At 45.1% G+C, this 19,986-nt stretch overlaps 1 protein-coding gene across 1 annotated transcript in view; it reads left to right on the forward strand.

Annotated features, from left to right (window-relative positions):
• The window catches only part of NCALD (neurocalcin delta), a 58,386-nt gene extending 38,627 nt beyond the window's left edge, over positions 1-19,759 (forward strand). The window contains exons 2-4 of the mRNA XM_063171578.1: positions 2,739-3,135; positions 9,337-9,442; positions 9,628-19,759. Of these exons, the coding sequence (XP_063027648.1) occupies positions 2,758-3,135; positions 9,337-9,442; positions 9,628-9,725 (582 nt within the window). The 5' untranslated portion in view covers positions 2,739-2,757 and the 3' untranslated portion in view covers positions 9,726-19,759. The remainder of the gene's footprint in view (positions 1-2,738; positions 3,136-9,336; positions 9,443-9,627) is intronic.
• Positions 19,760-19,986: the final 227 nt, after the last annotated feature.

Raw genomic sequence — 19,986 nt, forward strand, 5'->3', positions numbered from 1 at the left:
TGCCTTCATCTTACCCCAGAATTTCATTTTTCAGAAGACTCGCAACTAGAAATGTGCAAGCTGAGTTTTCCATTTTCAAATGTTTGCATTATTAAAAAGCAGGAGGGGTTATATGGCTAATTCTAGCTCATTCCCACCACAGCTGGCTTGCACCTTAGTCAGCAATCTTCCCTCCCTGCTCTCTGGTCTGCAAAGTGTGCTGCCCCTGGCATGGAGAGGAGCTGCTGTCTATGCTGGGGATGTTACTGGGGGGGTTTGCGTTAAACTGGTGCCACTATAAACTGACCCTGGCCACTTCCAGTTGCTCTTCCATCCCACTGGAAGACCCGGATCATGTTGTTTTGCCTGACATAAAGCCCTCTGGCTGCTCTAATGTAATCCATTCCCTCAGCTAATTCCCAGGTTGTTTATTATGGGCCCCATCCAACACCCATGGAAGGCAACACAACGTTCAGCTGCCTTGGCAGCTGTTGGATTGGGCCTATGAAACAAGGACTTTTTTGCTATTTTCACGGCATGAAGAGCTTGGATAACTTAAAAACTGTACAGCATGTTTTGATCAGGATGAAAAGACAAAAGGCAGTAGAAAAAATTACCTTTGAGATGGCATCTTCCACTTTTCAAGTGTTTTGGAGACACTTTGGAGGAAAATATATTGTTTGGTCAATGTAGTCAACCAAGCCCCTGAAATTGTCAGGAGATGGATAGACCCCCATGGGGCAGGATTCTTCACCCTTCCCATCCTCCTGCCTGTGAACAGGGAAGCCTGTTCTCCATGAACCATGTAGGCAATGTGTTTAAACAGGACATGTAGCTACCAAACTATGATTCCATTTGTTTTTTGCCTTTTTTCTCTTATATGTTCTCTGTATTCTTCACACATATATTTGTAACTCTGTCACCTATTGTATTAGTGACTAGTTTTCCCAGTACTTTTCCATGGCTTTTCCCTAGGCAAAAAGACAAAATTCCAGAACTCCAAGTCCCTGGGGCACAAGGCCCCAATGCTGTCTTGGTTATTCCTGGGAACCAAAGCTGAGAGTGCTGAGGAGAAAACTTCAAAGAAAGGGCTTCACCTGAAGGAAAACTGCATCACCACTTGCATGTCCTCCTAACTGATGCTTTTTATCAATTATGGTAATTTCCTAAAACCCCTAAAATGTATTCACCCCTAGAGGGGGTAGACTTTTGTGGACATGTTTCCATAACTGCCCCTGAAGGCCTTCAAATAAATATCCGCTCTTATATTACCTCCTTACTAAAATTATGTTGAGTTTCATTCCCAGGTTGGGAAAAAGGCAACAACTGTATGCTACCAGACAGCCATCAGTGAATCCTGGAGGCACAGATGGATCTAGGATGGATGCTGTAGTTTTCCACTTGAGAAGTACAGCTTTTTGGTCATTCTGGTCCAAGAACACAGGAAATTAAGGAATCAATCCTCTAGCTGCCTTGGGGAATTCAAAGTCCTTGGGGAGAAAAGGACACAAGAAAAAAAGTAGCATCAGCCTAGGGGAACCTCAGTTTCTTCACAGTGTCAAACAGAAGAGACAGTAGATTAGCTTCAAATGGTGGCACATTTCTCAGTAGCTGCTTCTGTGATGCATCAATATTGTATTATTCTTTGTCTTTTAAAGTAATGGTTAAGAAAGGACATTTTATTAAATGCTCATTAGCCATTCCAGTCATCATTATTAAACCCATCTCTGGGCCAGAGACTCCATTCTGACAACAGTGTGAATCATGTATAAATTATTTTGCAATTCTACTTTAGTTATCCATACATCATATCTTAGTTGTGACTGTCATTTGCGTGGCAAATTCTCAGGCAGGTCTCTGTCAGTAGAGAAGGGCTTCCCACAAATCAGCATGATGTTAAGCTTCCAGTAAAACTGATGTTGCCTTTTGGAGCCAACACACTCAGGCTCCAAAACTTAAAACCCAAAGGCATCCATCATTAGTAAATGTGCTGCACAATGTGATATGTACCAACTTGCCTCAAATGAATATAATTAAGGTGATTTAACAGAGACTGTATCCAATAATACTTCTTAATGGTTAATTTAAGGGAAATGAATTTTCAATTTCATTGCCTGGGTACAAAACACAGTAATAGTTTGAGTGGGGGAATCCACTGTTGATAAAATCTCTTCAGATTTTATCTTAATTTTGAAATAAAATGGGAATTTATCTGTGCCAAACAGTTTCTGCATTGCTTTCTGGTTATAAAGATATATGTAGAACGGCTTTGGAGCTACTGGTTTCAGCATACCCTGCAGTTGCACCTTGATCCCATTTTGGAACAAGACCAAGGGAACACAGACCTTAGTACCAGTCTGGCTTCCACCAGAGATACAAAAATTGTGTCTCATTAGGGCAGGTCCTCAGGATGACTGGGATGGAGGGTGTGCTGCAGCACACAGCTGCTGTTAGCTGTACCTTGCCACAGCCATTGCTTGCCTCAGGATTTCAAGGGCAAAATAGGATGGCAGTGAATTCTGTGTAATTACTGTTCTCCAGACTGTCAAAAGACAGTTTAATCAAGATGTAGATTACGTTTATTAATTTTTCCAGAGTATACCCGTAGTTCTGGACATTGTCCAAGGTTTTGGTTGATACCCAAGAGTGAACTATCATCAGAAAGCTCAATATACAGCATACTGTTCTTCTACAGCCTCCAAGCTAATCAGTATCAATAATTAATAATAAATTCATATGTGTTTGTTTTTGCTTTGCAGGTAATACTTTAACTCCAATATGGGAAAGCAAAACAGCAAACTACGCCCTGAAGTCATGCAGGATTTGCTAGAAAGTACAGACTTTACAGAACATGAAATCCAGGAGTGGTACAAAGGCTTCTTGAGAGACTGTCCAAGTGGACATTTATCTATGGAGGAGTTTAAAAAAATATATGGAAACTTTTTTCCTTACGGGGACGCTTCTAAGTTTGCAGAGCACGTATTCCGCACTTTCGACGCCAACGGAGACGGAACAATAGATTTCAGAGAATTCATCATAGCCCTGAGCGTCACGTCGAGAGGAAAACTGGAGCAAAAGCTGAAGTGGGCATTCAGCATGTACGACCTGGATGGGAATGGCTACATCAGCAAGGCAGAGATGCTGGAAATCGTGCAGGTATGTGCTGCTCCCTCCCTGAGAGCAGATTGTGAAGCAATGTTACACGGAATGAAAAACTGACAATGCTGGTTTACGGTCTTCTATAACTGCTTGGATATAAAATGCTATTTCATTTGGCAAAGATTGTGTGACAATTCTAACTACAGCTTAATATCCACTGCAAGTTCTTCCTGAGCAACAGGCTGCATGGATATTTCCTCCCTGGGAGCTCTGTTGGGCTCGAGCACAGTAACTAACCTACTAATAAATGTGATTCTCTAACCCTGTCAATTAATTATGATTAATTGCAGTTGAACCAAGTAGGTATACTGGAGCAACCAAGCAGTGTACTTGTAAGGAACGCAGGCTCCCTCCACAATAAGAAGCAAATCTACTTTGAAATCATGTTATTATGAAGAAGCAGCTCAGGTCACATACTATAAAGATGTTTTGTCTGCCTAATTCCAGTGAGGTCTGCTTTATTAGAATCATACTAGCTGTCTTCATTCTAAGTTGACAGTATAGATAAACCTTATCTGAGTAGATGATGATTCCATACACAGCTTCTTTGGTTGTGTTTGCTTGTGGTGTTGGTAAGAGTCCCACGTTGCTTTCTCCAACATGTTTTTGCCCTTGAGGCACATCAATCTACTGAAAGATTTCAAACATTTTTTATATGGCAGTGTATTTACACAGCTTGAATCTGTATAATGCAGCACTGTTAAAAAAAAAAAGCGCCTGTTATCAAGATCCTTTCCTTTCCCTGGAAATTTTGAAGTGCTAACAATGTACTGTATTATTCAGACTTGTATTTGCACTGAAAACCAAGGGAAGTAATGCACACAAATTACAGTCTGTGATGGCCAGCTGCATGTAGGGAGAGAGCCTGACGGGTGGTGCTCCTGTCTTTCTACCAGAGCCCTTCTCAAATCCTTCAAACAGTGGCCAATAGCAGCACTTGCACTGCTTCAGCAAGACAGGTCCAGAGCTCAGCTGCAAATCTAGAGTTTGTTGTCTTTCACTTGGTCTGTTTTGTGCTCCCATGTCTGAGTTGAGGAGCAGGACCTCCCTGTCTGCGCCGTGACAAACCCCATGGAATATTTGCATTGGAAGATCCTCTGGTCCTTACAAATCTTCCTCTCCCCCAGGCAGGGTAAACAGACTGTCAATTATTGTTTTTCTGGCTGTATTTCTCCTCATGAAAAAACAAAAAGATTCCCAAAAGAGCTAACGTAGTACATGGGAAACACAGGAACCAGAGCTGGGTGACCGCCCACTCCTCTGGAGGAGGAGACACCCCCGGGGCTCAGGACCCCTCACTGCTGTCCAGGAGCCCAGGAAGGCACTGTGCTCACAGGCAGCACAAACCCCTGGGCAAGGGAGCTACAAACAGGCAGAACTTGGCCACAAATTTGTCCATGTCAAATGAAATGAAAATATCAGTGGCTGGATTTTCTGTAGTGGGCCAAACAAGGACCAGCAAAGCTGGAAGCTTTTGCCAGATCTGCTTGCCAGCAAGTCTAGAGGCTGAAATGCTCTGCCTCCTCTTCGTATTTATGTCAGTACCAAATCACAGCATTGTCCTTTACAGCCATAGTGCCATCACCAAACAGAATTGCAGCTTTGGGGTCAGTGTAGAGCATCATCCTGTCAATGTGTGCACCCAGTGCCAAGCAGCACTTGGGCTGGGCACAGCCCCCAGCCTGGCACTCCAGCAGTCCCTCTGCCCTTCTTGGGATGTTTGGCTCTCTCTCCCTTCAGACTGAATGTGAAACTCAACTGCGTGATGCTCATAATCTCACCTCATTTTGAGGGACGCAACTTTGGGGACCACACGAAAAGCAATTATGGAAATGAACAGCCTGAAAAGCGGCTATTTCTGTGCCATGGACTATCAGCAATTTTTAAACCACAAACCCTTTCTGTGATGGAGCAATAAGGCAGTGTGCCTGTAGATCTCACCCTGTTCTCTTCTTTTTTTTGATTTTTCCTGAATGCATTGGTCTCCCTGTATTGCACTGGTCACCAGGAGTTCCTCCCAGTGGGATGGGATTTGTTGTGTAGTCTCTGGAAGCATGTTCAGCTGATATCTGAAACTGAAGTAGATGAGCATATTTTCTAGCTTTGTTGAGAAGTTCCTTTGATGTAGAATGATTAGATACAAAAAGCCAGCAAACAACTATCACTTTAATTTATGAAAGATTTTAATTTTTTTCATATGGAATGACAAGATTCTGTATCAAATGGCTTCCTGGGGGCCCTCAGCCATCACAGTTTTTCTGAGTGTAAAAATCAGAACTCTGACATATCTCTATGTCTCAAAGGAACCCATTGCAAGTCCCTTATCTAGCATACATTTTGAAATTGATAGAATGGGATTATGTTTTCATTGGGATTTTTCCTGAGACAATACATCAAAATGAATGCTGAAAGAAACACCTTTAGTCTAAAAGTCTTAGTTTAACAGAAAAATACTGTCCCTGTTACTGTGGGATTACTGTATTTTAAATAGCATAGGGACAAGGCAGTTTCCTTCTTTTTCAGTCTGCTTTTTTGTGCTTTGAAATCCCTCTTTCTGCAGTGATTTTCACTGTTGTGCTGATGCTTCCTTGCATTATCTTTCCATTGTTCTGGCCTAATCTGACAGCCCTGCAGGCACTGCACTCCTGCACTGCATTAAGGAGGTTGAGGTAGCAGTGGCAGCAGCAGCTCTGGCACAGCAGAGCTGCTGGTTAGGATGTCCCACAGGAGCCCCTGTGACTGGCCAGCTGCCAAGGAGAGGAAGGCGAGTGGTCCATGACAGCTTTCTCAGGCCTGGTTTCCTTGCTAGATGGCAAAGCACCTGCATTCCTTTAAGCTCTGTACCCCATCATGCCCTCAGCCAGCCCAGGGCACTCCCCATGCCTGTCCATGAGCATCCCCAGGCCAGGCTCCAAAAATCCCTGCTTAGAGATCCACATGGAGCCAACTGCACAGTTTGGAAGATGAAGGACTTCAGTGGTGTGCTGACAGTTGTAGAGCCTCAAAAAAGAAGGTCCACAGGACACTGCTACACTCACCAGGCACAGCACATCTGCAGACTGCTGTGGGAAGAGGCTTCATAGCCTGCCCACTTGACAGACCTTGTCACAGATTCTCTCAGATTCATGTCTCAAGCTTTTCATGTCTCCCATATGTTTACCTATAATCTAAATAGCCCAGTCCACTCAAAAATAGCTGCAAACCAGTTACAAGATTTGTTCCCCTTGCTGAAGCAGGACATATTTGGCTAGTCTCTTAAAATAAGAGTTCAAATGGGAGATGGAAACCTCGCTCTAAGGATACATTTTTGCACTATATGGACTCAAAAGGCATGTTAAGAATACTGAGCAGAGACAAGAATAACACTTTCAGTTTAATAAAAACAGGGCACACACGTTTCACGTGCTGGGATAGCTTATTTACAAGCCAGGAAGAAACAAAATCTGGTATGGGAAGGAGCAGAAGCTGATATGGCTCTGTAAAGGCAGTGTCAAAATTCTCGATGACATTGAGAGGAAAACAATTTTTTTCAGACAAGTCATTCACTTCATGAGACTTCTGGCCATTAGAATTTATTTCAAAAGAGTAAAAAGGATCAACTGAAAATGTGTGCTGTCATTGCTGCTGCCATCACCAAAATGAGCTTTTTGCCAGTTTGCCAAGTGTACCAGGAAAATGCAGCTCACCAAAGCTTCTGGCCCAAGTGCAGCAGTGGGAGCCAGCAACGAGGAGCAAAACCTGTGTGAATGGGCAAAGGAGTGAGACTGCCCTGAAATCACCCACTGCTGTTCATCCACGTGGAGCTGGAAAATCAAAGGAGATCAGTAGGGCAGCAGATGAAGCTGGAGCCTGTGCTTGCTCAGGTGACATGCCCAGGGCTCTGGAGGCACAATTCCTGGTGGCATTCAGGGTGCCGGGGAGCTGTAAGGAGCTCTCCTGACAGAACTTCACTTACTGAAGCTGCCCTGACTCAGGAGAGTGCTGGCAGGCATCAGCTTCCAGTGCAGAATGCCACTGGTGGTTTTCAGCCCAGGTTCTGGGAGGCCAAGAGTTGCACTCCATGTGGAGTGGAGCCCCTGCAGCCTGTCAGGGCCAGGTCCTAGGCCAGGGTTAGCACAGCCCAGCTCTATGTAATTGTTGCATGAAACCAAATTCCCTTCAGAGCTTGCTCTTTCAAACATACAATAAAGAGTTTTGTGTAGCTGCACTGAATTAATATGGGGCAAGTCTCAAGGTTCTTAATCAGCTTTAGCTGGCTTTTACTTTGGGAAAACTTCCCAATGAACTTCTGAGTAAGGACATAAGAATTTGTCCAGAGTAACCATTTTCAGCATGAAAAGAACGCTCACTATGTTATTCCCATCTGGCTTTCCTAGAATATCTCATCTGTTATTCCCTTCACACGCCTCTGTGAAAAGGACCCTGTAGGATGAAGTCATCCTGAAGTGCTTTTTTTGTCCTAAAAATCTGCATATTCTTACTATGGTTACTTTGATCAGGGTAAACATGCCCTCACTCCCAGTCTGGGGCATTCCTCCCACACTTTCAATGCAGATTCTCTGCTTTGCTGTCCTCTCACCCAGAGAGAGGGAGTGACCCCTCCACCTCTCTTCCTACCCCAGACAAAAGCCAGACAGCTTCAAATGCTTAAACACTGGCAGATTTATAAGCCTCATCTCTGCTCTGACCCTTGCAAGCCTTGCATGCTGATGAGGATGAGCAAGGTCTAAATTCTTACTGTCCACCCTCTCCATTTCTTCCTTCCGTCAGTTCCCTCATCCCTGTGTTTACATGCTTGCATGTTCATCCTTTCTTCTGTGCTCCTGGTATGAATGTCATGGTGGTGTGGACAGCATCCCCGCCTCTCCTGAGGCTCTGCCCAGTACTCTGGAACACTAATTCTCCTGGGAGATGTCAAGGGTGAGCTGTTGGCAGAGGAGAAGCCAGCAGGATGGCCAAGGAAGGGGCTGCTCCCCAGTCTGAGTGTAAAATGTCTGTGCTGCTTGGTGGCATCCTCCATCTGTGCTGTTGCATTCCTGGAGCCAGTCCTTGGGGATCCTGAGCCAGATGATCTGAGCTGCTAGGCAGACTGACTTCATGAAGGGAAAGAGGGGAGAGGGGTAACCCAATGAGAAATCTTGGCTTGCACAAAGGACCCCCCTCCCAAAACAGGAGGAAAGGAAGAACAAATCTCTAAAGCAGCCAGGTGACAGCCAGTGAGTTACAGTGAGGGCAGCACAAGGGGCCAGTTGGACCAGGGCAATGCTGCCTTGGGCTGGGATGTGCTGCCCCTCCACATGGCCACCACCCTGCAGCCCTCTGAGTGCTGCTGCTCCGAGGTGTGGCACTGCAGAGACACCTGACACAAAGCCCTGGTGTTTCTGGTGCTGCATGCTTATGTTTGCCAGCAAGGTCTGGATAACCAGTGCAGAGACAGATCCTCATCCTTGTTTTAAAATTAACCTTACCCCTCTTTCAGGGGCAGCTGGTACCAAAGGTGGCTAATGCATTTGTCTGTGCAGAGAATAGCTGTGGATGGTAGTGGTGCTCTGTAGGACCAGAACATCTGGTCTCTGTGGAGAAAATTGTGGAAGGGATTTTGAGCTGTGCACGCACATCAACCCCCAGTGAAAAGGCCACCTCCCTGATGGTCCAGTCTTTGTTATCTGTGAGATGCTGAAAATGCAAGGAGTCACTGCTCTCCCCATAGACAGGATGCATAGACAGGGAGGGAGAGAATGGAGATGGGGGAGAAGCAAAGGCAGGGTGGGGAGACAGGTGTGGTGAGGATGAAGCTGTGTGCCCAAAGCATAGAGATTCATCACAGCATGGGACAAGACCTTGGTGGTATGTCTGTTCCTCCAGGCTCTGGAGCTGCCATTGCCCAACATGCTGTACAGGTGATAAATTTGTCCAAAGGCTGTTTTAATAAGGAAAGATGTCCACACCCTAGTGAAAACCCGCATGGTGTTTGCCCATGACTAAATAAAGAAACACAGTATTCCACAAACACGTGTGCCACTGAAGAGGGAAGCTGCACCTACTGTTGCCACCCAACACCCTCCAGCGTCAAAGAGCAGGTCTTGCTGGTGCTCCGAGGACATTTCTGCCTGGTTCTGTCACGAGAGGATCATTGTACCCTTGCATCAAGATGATAATGTGCTTCTCACCAGCTTTTTGCTACTGTCTATCACACAGGCAATCTACAAGATGGTTTCTTCCGTGATGAAGATGCCAGAAGATGAGTCAACCCCGGAGAAGAGGACCGAGAAGATCTTCCGGCAGATGGACACCAACCGTGACGGTAGGCGCCCCCAGGGGCACAGCCTGCGGGGCCAGCAGGGCCGGGCAGGCAGCTCTGCACCCGCCAGGGCTGCTCTCCCAGGGATTTCCCTGGCTTCCCCAGCTGCCTTCCATCGTGCCTGCCCAGAGGCTTGCCAGGTGTGCTGCAGCCCCCAGGTGCTCCAAGTTAGCGTGTTTCTTTTCCAGGCAAGCTCTCTCTGGAAGAGTTCATCCGCGGCGCCAAGAGTGACCCGTCCATAGTCCGACTCCTGCAGTGCGATCCCAGCAGTGCCGGGCAGTTCTGAACCCGTACTTTGGATGAATTAACTATCTGCTTTTTTTTTTTATTTCCTTGCCAAACAACATTCATGGTAGTGTTGCCTCTGTATGGCCAATTATGCCTTCATTTGTGGCATCTTATAGCTTATTTTGTTGTGGATTAATTATAAGAATGCTGAATTGCTCTTAACAATTTGTCCAGAGCATGGGCAGTACTGTTCTAAACAGATATTGTGGTGTTATCATTGTTTTTAAAATTTCATTTTGTTTTTTGTTTGTTTGTTAGTTTGTATGTGTTTTGGAAAGTAACATGTTGAGGAGGAGTAAACCAACAACAAACCCCTTGGCAGCAAGACACACTGACAGATTTTAGATTGCTGCTTTAGTTGTTAAGTATTCACCTGCAGGACCTGAAAGTGTAGTAAGGCTGAACCAAAGGGGTTGTGATGGGTGGGGTAGGATTCACCTGGAACCTCCTCTCCTGTCCAGGAGGCACCAATTAAGATCAAAGACAGGACTGGGAAGAAGTATGAAAGTGCAAAACACGTGTGGGGTGTATCATCCACTCCTCTGCCTCGTTGTTTCAATGCTGTGAACACTTTCCAGGTTGTGAAGAAGGGACAAAATGAAGGTTGACTTTTTTTACTAGGTTTACAGTGGTTGAAGTCGTATGGCTTTATCTGAAAATTCAGCAATTTGCAATCCTGATCTCCAAATCCACAGCTGACAATACCTCTTGCCGTTTGGGATCAGCAAAAGCAGACACAGATATGAAAAGCTGGGTCTTGACAATGAATTTAAGTGAGATACATGTTGAATGTGAAATTTTCAGGTTAGTAATAAAGCAGTTGCTACTAGGGAGAGTGGGCATTCATGTGAGGAACTCACAGACACCTGCAAGCAGCTCCAGCTAAGGCACATCTGCTGTTCTCAATGCTCTTGCATAGCAGGAAGTTTTGGGGGTGTTTCTGTCTCTCTCCATGTAGCTAACAGAGTTTCTGGGCCTGCTCTTAGGGGAAGGCTGTCATCAAAACTTGTTTTAAACATAAAATTGTAGCATTTATATTTCATTTATTTTAGTAAAGTTCAAAAAAATCTGTACTGAAATGAGGAAATGGTACGCTTTATGATATATTTATATATATAAAAATTAAAACAAAAAAAGAACAGCTCTTGAGAGAAATGTTGAATGTTTATCTTTCCGCCTAGGTGCAGGAGTATCTGAAATTTGCTGCTGCAAAATTTTATCCTTTGGTCAAAGTTGCTGTATGCAAAGCTAGTATACACATGTGGGATTTCTTAGGGACTTCACAAGCGCTGTTGCAAGAGAAAAGCTGGAAAAGCTTTAGCAACAGGAGGCATTATGCTGACTAAATTGGCATTAATCAGTCATTAGCTGAAGTCTGCTTTGTGATCCTGCTGCAGAGCTACCCATGCAGGCAGGCACGGTGTTGGGAACGCATGAGCTCGTTAGAGTAACCTTTGTCTGACAGGCAAAGCTGGCATTTTGTCAAGTGACCTTGTAAATGCTAATCCCCAGTAGCCTTAATTTAAAATAAACCAAGTAAAAGAAGTCTGCTTTGCAGATGATGATTAGCTGAGTACTAATTAGAAGTCACGAATAAGTAGTTGAGCATAAATAATCTTCTGTGGAACACTAGCTAGCATGTACAATAACTGACAGAAGCAATCCTATACTTAATTTTCCCATACCATTTGCTTTGCTGGGTGTTAAGGGCAAAGCATTTTAAGAGAAAATAAAAGTAAATTGAAAATAACATTGTCAATCAATTGTACTAAAATTTTTATGAGTGGCTAATGACACTCAATAAATATCTTCAAGCACACATTTTTGTCTCAAACAATCACAAAAATCCAGTTGATGATATGTTCCCATTACATTCATCAAAATATTGAGCTAAGCCAAGCTGAGTGTGGGAAAATAAGAAAGCAAAGGGGGCCCAGCCACAGACACAAACAGATTTTAATACCCAGCACTTTCAGGTGTTATGAGCAACACTGGCAAGTTTTGCACCAGTTTTTCTGGCTGATGAAAATATTCTCTATCTCCTTCTCCCAAATCTTAATTAGACACCATGTGCACAAATCCCCTTCGAAGGACAGTCTGTGCCTACCTTCTACAAGGTAATTTTCTGCTTTACCTGGACATGTTCTGGCCCTCTCTTCATGTCCATCACCTCGTGGATTTTGAAAGTCATGTACTTGAGGGTTGTTTTTCAGCAGAAGATGCCTGGCCAGACTCTGGGGATTGCAAAGGAAGGTCAGTGGGCATGCAGTGATCAGCACACCCTCTGCCAGATGGGAAGGACCGTGCTGCCCCCCCAGCCTCTCTGGGGTTGCTCCATCACCACCCCTGCGTGGGCAGGACAAGGTGGCACCACAGGATCCCTGCTGAATTTCCAACCTCCTGGCTCAGGGCAGGCACCCACGTCCAAAGCAGCCCAGACCTGTGGAAGCTGGCATCTACTGGAGGTGAACTCGGATACCTTCTACGGTTCCATCTTCTTCTTAGTGCTGTGAAAGCAGCTGCATGTGACTGAAGCTTTTAAAATGTTGCCTTTTCTTTAAGTGACTGCATTCCACCTGTTTTTCATTTTACAAGGCACTTCTGGCCCAGAACCTAATCTCTCGGTTTGTTTTTGCTCAGTAGTTTTGGGGTGTTGGGGCCAGGCTCGCCTCCTGTGCTACTCCTGTACAACACAGGTCTGAAAGCACAGCCTGTGCTGTGACCCCAGCAGAGATGTAATGCTCCCACAGCTCACAACATTTGGAGTAATAAGAATTAGCTTACAGCTGCAGAGGACATAGCTGCAGATAAGGCTATTGTAGAAACATTTACAGAGTGAGCTAGGGTTATTCTTTTACCTGACTGCCACTGATGATTGGTATTATTTTAAATTATTAACTATCCCCTTTCTTTCTCTGCCTCTGCATCTACTTAAAGAGTGATTTGTAGCTGAAATTGTGATAGGTACATTTGCAGACCTCAAATCAGCAGGACAGCAGTGATGTGCTGTGCCTCAGACTGAATTTTTCTGCTTTGCTGTCATTTGCATTTGTAATCATTATTGCCTTCATAAAGCTTTTGAAGTCAAAGTGAATAGCACAGTAAGTCAGACTTTTGAGTGATTCATTAGCAATATCTCCACACAGGAAGGATGGCAGACAGCGCATGCTATTGTGTATGACTTCTCAATTTTGTATATGCATTCTCTAGTTTTTCTCACATATGCACAAGGCATTCTTCACTATGTATTGTCCAAAGGGATTAATGAGCATATGTCACATGTAGACTGAACTCATGGAAAATGCCAGTCTCATTTAGCTGACATTCCCAGCCAGCTTGTCAAACTCTGGGCCAGAAGATGAGGAGTGAGGACTATGACTTGTGAGTTTTGCAATACTCTCCTTGTTTTAGGGTGCTTTGGGAGGGGAAAAGGGAACACAACCCTTTTAAAATCAACACACATGTTCTTGTGAGCGCTTAGAGTTTGAGAGGGACTGAAGAAATATTTATGTTTCAACATTATTTGAAGCCCTGTCAGTTCACAATTCAATGATGTTCCTGAGGTACCCAGAGCTATGCTGTTCCCTTGCAGTTCTTAGGAGCTTGTAGGATTTCTATCTTCTTCCTGAGGCATTCTTTTTTGTTCTGTGTTATAAGTCATGACCTCCACATTTTCTGCTGCTTAAAACAGTAAGCCAGAAGTATGTAAACTTTGTAGCTGGAGGAGGTCTGTGTGCAGAAATATTGCACACCAGCACAGGAAGCAGTCGCACATGCCCAAGGCGCTGTGGTTTGAGCACTGCCCCTGGGGGATGAGCCCAGGGCTTCTCTCTTTGCTGGTGGCAAAAGTGCAATAATGCTGCTTAGCTTGATTTTCTTTCACTGCAGGTCAGGTTAAGTCACATTACCTTGCATTGCTGTGGGCAGAACCTTGTCTCAGCTGACTCATGGAAACTTGGTGAACTGTGGTATCTTGGTGCTGAGCCCTAATCTGCAGACTAAGCTAAGATGAGAAGATGGCCTTGGCCACACGTCTCAGTACATGTGAACCAGAGAACACGGTGACAACTGGCAGGTCCCTGGGGACGTGTGGCAGTGAGGAGGGAATCTCCTGCCCCAGAACAATGCCCTGAGCTCAGCTGCCTCCTCCTTTTAAAACTCTCCCTTTTTTCAGCACCACCGGTGTAAGATGCAACATGATAGCAATATAGCAGGTGAGGATGGAGGAAGCATCCTTCAGGAGTTTCCTTTCGCAGTTTAGCCTACAAGTGCCAAGTGAGACAGTCAGACTGGTCTGATTGTTGGCTGGACAAGTCTTCCTGAGCACCCAGTACACCAGCACCTCCTTTCATCTTCCCCACGGTGCTCCCTCGGTTTCCAGGCATGGCAGCCTGATGTCAGGTGCCTGGTGCAAGACTGGTGGAGAAGAATATTTCACCTGCCCTCTGCAGAAGTACTTGGATGCATTCTTTGCTCTGTGTCTCACTAAGCGGGATGTCATGTAGGAGTCGGAAAGTGGGGAAAGTTGGTTTTCTTGGCATCACAGGCAGAACCTGCACTTGGAAATGCAGAGAAACTTGTCAAGTGCCAGAGGGCTGAGCAGTGCTCAGAGCTGCATGCAGAGTTTTCCAGTGATTGTGCAGGAGGCAGATAAGATAAACAGCAGTGATACGTCAGGCACGTGGTGCGATGGGTTTCGAGATAGGGCTTGACTAGAAATGGCACCTTCTATGTGAGCAGCTCTGTCTGCTGCATATTCTGTCAGAGGTGCTGGCAAAATACACTCCAAAATTAAGGAGCAGAGCTGTTCACCATACCCTGGCAGGTATTGAACAAACAGCTCCCAGGATGAGCATAAGGTTTTCCCTAAGTGCAGCTGAGGACAAACCATTGCCTATGGGAGTTCATTCCTGGTCATGGTGGAAAACAGAAGAAGGGAAATCTCCATTGACTCTCAAAGACCAGGTGTCATTTTGCAGGCTAGGGATGGTGAAATGAACATCTGTGTTTTAAATACGTAGAAAAGACAGCAGGGACTGTAAACTGGCATGGAAATCAGTGACATTAGAAACCAGAACCACTGCTGAGGGACTGCAAAAGCCAATAGGTGTCTCTGGCCTTCAGAGCAGTAGAGCCATGAGTTGGATGCACAGTCAATCTCCTTACCCGTTGCAGAAAATATGTCTGCATTCTATGGGAATCTAAACAGTATCCCTTATTCCATCCTGACTTTTGCTACTGTTGTTTCCAAATTATCCATACTAAGAAGTTGTTTCCAGGGTGAGGATTTTCAGAGGATAAGGTAGAAAGCTTTCCAGCTGTACTGTCCATATCTTAACAAGCTGGAAAGGCCAGATGCAAGGAGCTTCTCATTGTTTCCCACAGATCGTGTTTTTTCAATGTGTAGCTGGGATTAAGCTATCACCTGTAAAATGCTGTCTAATAAGAAAAACAAAGAGCTTGAGTTGTAGTGAACAATGTGAAAAGACTAGAGAAATGAAAAACTGTGAGGACATCCCTGCCTGTAGCCCAGGGTCTGAATTTGCACAGTGAAACCCTCTTAGCAGTAGCCAGCACAGAAAAGCTCCTCTACTCCAGCCCAGTCAATGGTACCTCCTGGGCTGCTTCAGCCCTGTGTGGGGAGGCTGGGGACTCTGGGTCCTGCCACAGACATGGCCATCTGACATTATCAGGCAGGCTGAGAGCTCCCTTGACCTGGAGGCACACACCAGCCTCCCACCCACCCTCTGCACAGTATTCACTCACCGTGCACCTGAGATGTTTCAGATCTTCCCCTCTTGCCCTGACCTTATACCAAAGATATTCTCACCTTCCCAGGGCATGTGCTCAGGGTGTCCAGCTCTCCAAGTCTCTGCAGCCACCTCCCAGTTGCCATTCCCAGCCTCTGTGTGAGCAAATAACAAACACCAGCCCTTGACATGTGGAGGAGCCAAGCTTAATGCGCTTAAATGGAGCAGCTTCTGATTTGGTTTCCCATCTTTGGCCCACCTGTGAGTACCACACTATTTATCTCTTATCATTAAGTAATGGCAGTATTAAACATTTTAAGGGCACACTGAACCTCTGAAACAGCTTGGTTTTCATGGTAGTGTACGTGTTTGTTGAGGCACTGCAGACTGAGCGTGCCTGGGCTGCTCTCCCCTGCCCTGTTTGCTCCACAGAGAGCTGGTTTCTTCCAGCAGCAGCTCCTCCCCAAGCTTCCCCAGGCAGTGGGCAGGTGCCCCAGGCCTGCAGGAGCACCCAGGTGCTGTGGACCAAGAGACAATTTTGGCTAAGTTATATCAGACAGAAACTCTTCCTGCATCTGTCAAAAACGAGTGTTGGGAGTGTGGCCTCTGGTTTTCTCCTGCCTGGGGACAGGGGTTCCAGCAGTGCTCAGGGCTGGCCTCATGTTCCCCACCAAATGGGATGGCAGGATGATAGTGATCAGTAAACCCCCCTGAGAAAATCCTCTTCGATTCTAAACTTCATTTGTGCTGCTCATTGGCTGCACTCAGAGGGAACATTAATTAAGGGTCCAGTGTGGTAGTTTGGGGGAGAACTTGCAGTTCCTTGCCACCAGCACCTTTTTATTTCCTGTCATTATTCCCATTTCCAAGGCAACCAAATAGTTTTTATTAGTATCCAAAGAAAAAGAAAAATCACATCCAGAGTTTCAATCCAATAAGGATCTAAGGAAGGTTACTAAAGACATCATGCTCAATGTTAGTCATACAAACTAATGTTTCTTTGGTATTTTGTGTTTAATTTTCTTATTCATGTGGCAGACATGTTTGTGATTTATTTCATTATTTTGGATCCTCTTAGATTAGCCCTGCTGGTCCTTCAGCTCTTATGCAGAAGTCCCAAAGACCCCGGGAGCAGAACTGACTGAGCAATTACAGTGAGTTGGGCACATGGTGCCTGGTAAAAATGAAGAGCTTAATTACCTTAGGGATTCTATTTGTGTGCACACTTGCTTCAAGGAGACAAATTGAGCTGCATTGCGATATGTTTATCTCTTCCACTTGCTCACTTCAATTCCAAGCAGTCTTGTAGTTAATATTTGTGTATTCAGCATTATTTTTCTCTTGAACCTGAAGTGACCAATATTGTCTTCCTCTGACAGGAGTACTTAATACCTTCTGATTTTAAATATTGCTGAGTGATGTGATGGATGCAAAAGTAGTTACACATTTGTGTGCTGGCTTTGGCTGTGATATAGTTAATTTTCCTCACAGTAGCTAGAATGAGGGTCAGTTTTGGATTTGTGCTGGAAACAGTGTTGATAACAGAGGGATGTTATCATTATTGCTGAGCAGTGCTCACATGGTGTCAAGGACTTTCCAGCTTCCCACCCCATCAGCAAGGGAGCTCGGGCTGCACAAGGGAGATGGGATGGGACACAGCCAGGGCAGCTGACCCCAGGGATACCCCTGACCATGGTGTCATGCTCAGCATGTAAAGAGGTAGGGGAAAGAAGGAGGAAGAGGGTGACAAGTTCAGAGTGATGTCATTTGTCTTCCCAAGTCACACTACCTGTGATGGAGCCCTGTTTTTCTGCGGATGGCTGAACACCTGGCTGCCCCTGAGAACTGGTGAATGAATGCCTTGCTTTGCTTGTGCATGGGGCTTTTGTGTTCCCTATTAAACTGTCTTTATCTCAACCCATGGGTTTCTCACTTTTGCCCTTCCAATTCTCTTTCACATCCCACTAGAAGGGAGTGAATGAGTGGCTTTGTGGGACTTAGTTGCTGGTTGGGATTAAATCACAACAATTTGTTTAAATTTGGGCAGGTATTTTTGATGCTGCAGAAACTAATAAATTGAGATAAAACATGACCAAGAGCTGAATGGATCAAAGTGCCCAGTTCCTATTTAGGTCCATGACCATTCCACGGGGAGAGCTTTCCCTGTTCCCTCAGGCTGTTGCCTCATTGCAGCACAGAACAGACACAACAAATCGAACTTGTAATGATCTACTACGAGCCGACTCACTGCAGCAGCATGGAGTTCAGTATATCCTGTGTCTTGGCAAAATTAGATACCTCTCTAGATCTAGATGAATGCTTTGTAAGCAAACCTACATATCCTAAGGAAGACTTTTACTATTCAGAAAGGAGAGAGACAACTATGAATTAAATTAATTTGGTCCACATATTTTTCTTACAGCTGTCTAGTATTGCAAGTGTCCTGTGTGTTGTTGCCTCTGGCTGTTGTGATGTGTTAATTTTCCCCCCCTGGTTCTGTTGTAAGCTCATCTGGTGGTATCCTGGGTCTCCAGCTGGTTCTCTGCCAGGCAAAGCCCATGGGAAGGACACGTGGAGGCGAGTGGCTTCCAGGCACACCAGGGGCAGCTTTTGGGGACGTGGCCCTATGCTGCTCCATGCTTTGGGAGTCTGTACCTACAGAGCAACGTGTCAAACCTGCCTGATAAAAGGAAAGTAGATGATCAGGCCACCAAAGAAGACGGAGAATTTGGCGGAGGGTTGTGTATGTTTTGTGCCCCCCAGCACGTGCACGGTTCCCCCAGCTATTAACTTCCAGTTAGGACCTTTCCTGAGCTCTTAGTGTTAGAATAAAGTTTTCTTCTGCTGATAATGTATTTGTATTATGCAACGTACTCAAAAAACAGAAAATTATCTCTCTATGACTGTCCTCTCCTCTCGAGAAGCTCTTCTCCTCTGTACATATGATATGCAGAATGTATGGGAGTCTTACCAGCATTGGGTTTGCATTTTTAAGACTGTACTAATTAATGTGTGATACTATTGTGTTTTTGTAGTGGCATCTTTGATGTAAGATGTAAAAACTATTTAAATTTTTTTGTTATTGTTCAGCTTTTAGAGATAGCACCAAGGACTGCATGTTCACTAGAATCAGCCCTTTCCAGGGGCTGCCATAGCTGCACGCAGGCACCGGTGTTTCACCTGGCATGTAGCACCTGCGTTCCTCTCTTAATAGGGGTCAGTTTGGAGTGGAGATGAATTCTTCCTGAAAAGTCTAGTTTTGTCTTTCCCTCTCTCAGTTCAAGCTGTGTGATTCCCTCCCACGCTGTGTGCCAGCCCTGGCCCCAGAGGAGACCTGGGAGGAATGTCCCCTGTCCCGGGCACCCCGCTGGCATCGGGCTCCCTCACCCCGCGGCTCAGCCAATGCATTCTCCTAGGAACGTGGTTTTCCTTGGAACTGCTGGCTGTGCCAGCACAACAACAGTGGGCTCACATTGCAAGACAATTTGTGCAAGTGACTTTAAAATGAATTAACTAAAATTGAGGGGAATGAAGGAAAAGAAGAGCCTGAGCAGCAATTTTAGGGTCAGAATCTTATTGGGGTGCTTAATATAAGAAGAATTTGGGGCCAGTCCCTAAAAGGTAGGACCATTTGAATGGCTTAGGTCTACATTTCTTGTCAGGTTTGGAGAATGAAGTGGGGCTCAGATCCAGTCTTTCAGGCAGGGTTGACTTACTGGATAGACTGAGTCTGAGATGCTTCTCCAGGTTGTGTCGTGGGCCAAAAGGCAAGACATGCTGCAGCTTAGGAGTTATTTTTCTTTCAGGTTATTTTTTTTTTCCTTTTTAATGGAGAAAGCAGTTCAAACTGCACCTGGCAAAATGACTGACTTCAAAAGCATGTTTTTCCTTGTTATATAGACACTCACAAAACAGCATTGTGTGGCTAAAAAGGCACATTTGTGACAGTTTCTTTCTGAGTGCCAAAATATATAAGCAGTATTGTTTGAAGGGAAATAAAAATTTTTTTACTGTATTGTTATTACTGTTGAACAAATATATTGTTTTTAAATGTTAGATTTTGAAGACTTTTGTATTGTAAATTGTTTTGTGACACGGTGCTTTTTCATACTGGAATTACTGATTGCACCTAAATATTAATTATTGCTTTCTTATATAAATATGTGACCTTGAACAATCTTGATGAAAACCAATGTGTGGTGGATACCAACAGTTCAAAAAAATTCACCTACTGAAATCCCCTAAATGTTCTTTCCTACTAATAAACATTCTGCTGCAGCTAGTGATGATGTGCCGTGTGCTTTACTCCCTTCATGGTGGAGCCCTAAAGCCTCACGTAGCTCCTTGGTCTGGGGAGAAAACCCCAGAGAAGCCTTTGCCTGCTGCCTTCACTGCCCTCCTGTCCTGCTCACTGCTGTGGGCACAGAGTCAGAGCTGTGCAAGTCAGTCTGGAGGGCTCAGCCAGGGCTGGAGCTGGGCACGGGCACACTGCAGCCGGCTGGGTGCTCC

Source organism: Melospiza melodia, chromosome 1 (genome assembly GCF_035770615.1).
Source record: "Melospiza melodia melodia isolate bMelMel2 chromosome 1, bMelMel2.pri, whole genome shotgun sequence".
In the NCBI taxonomy this organism is placed as follows: Eukaryota; Metazoa; Chordata; class Aves; order Passeriformes; family Passerellidae; genus Melospiza; species Melospiza melodia.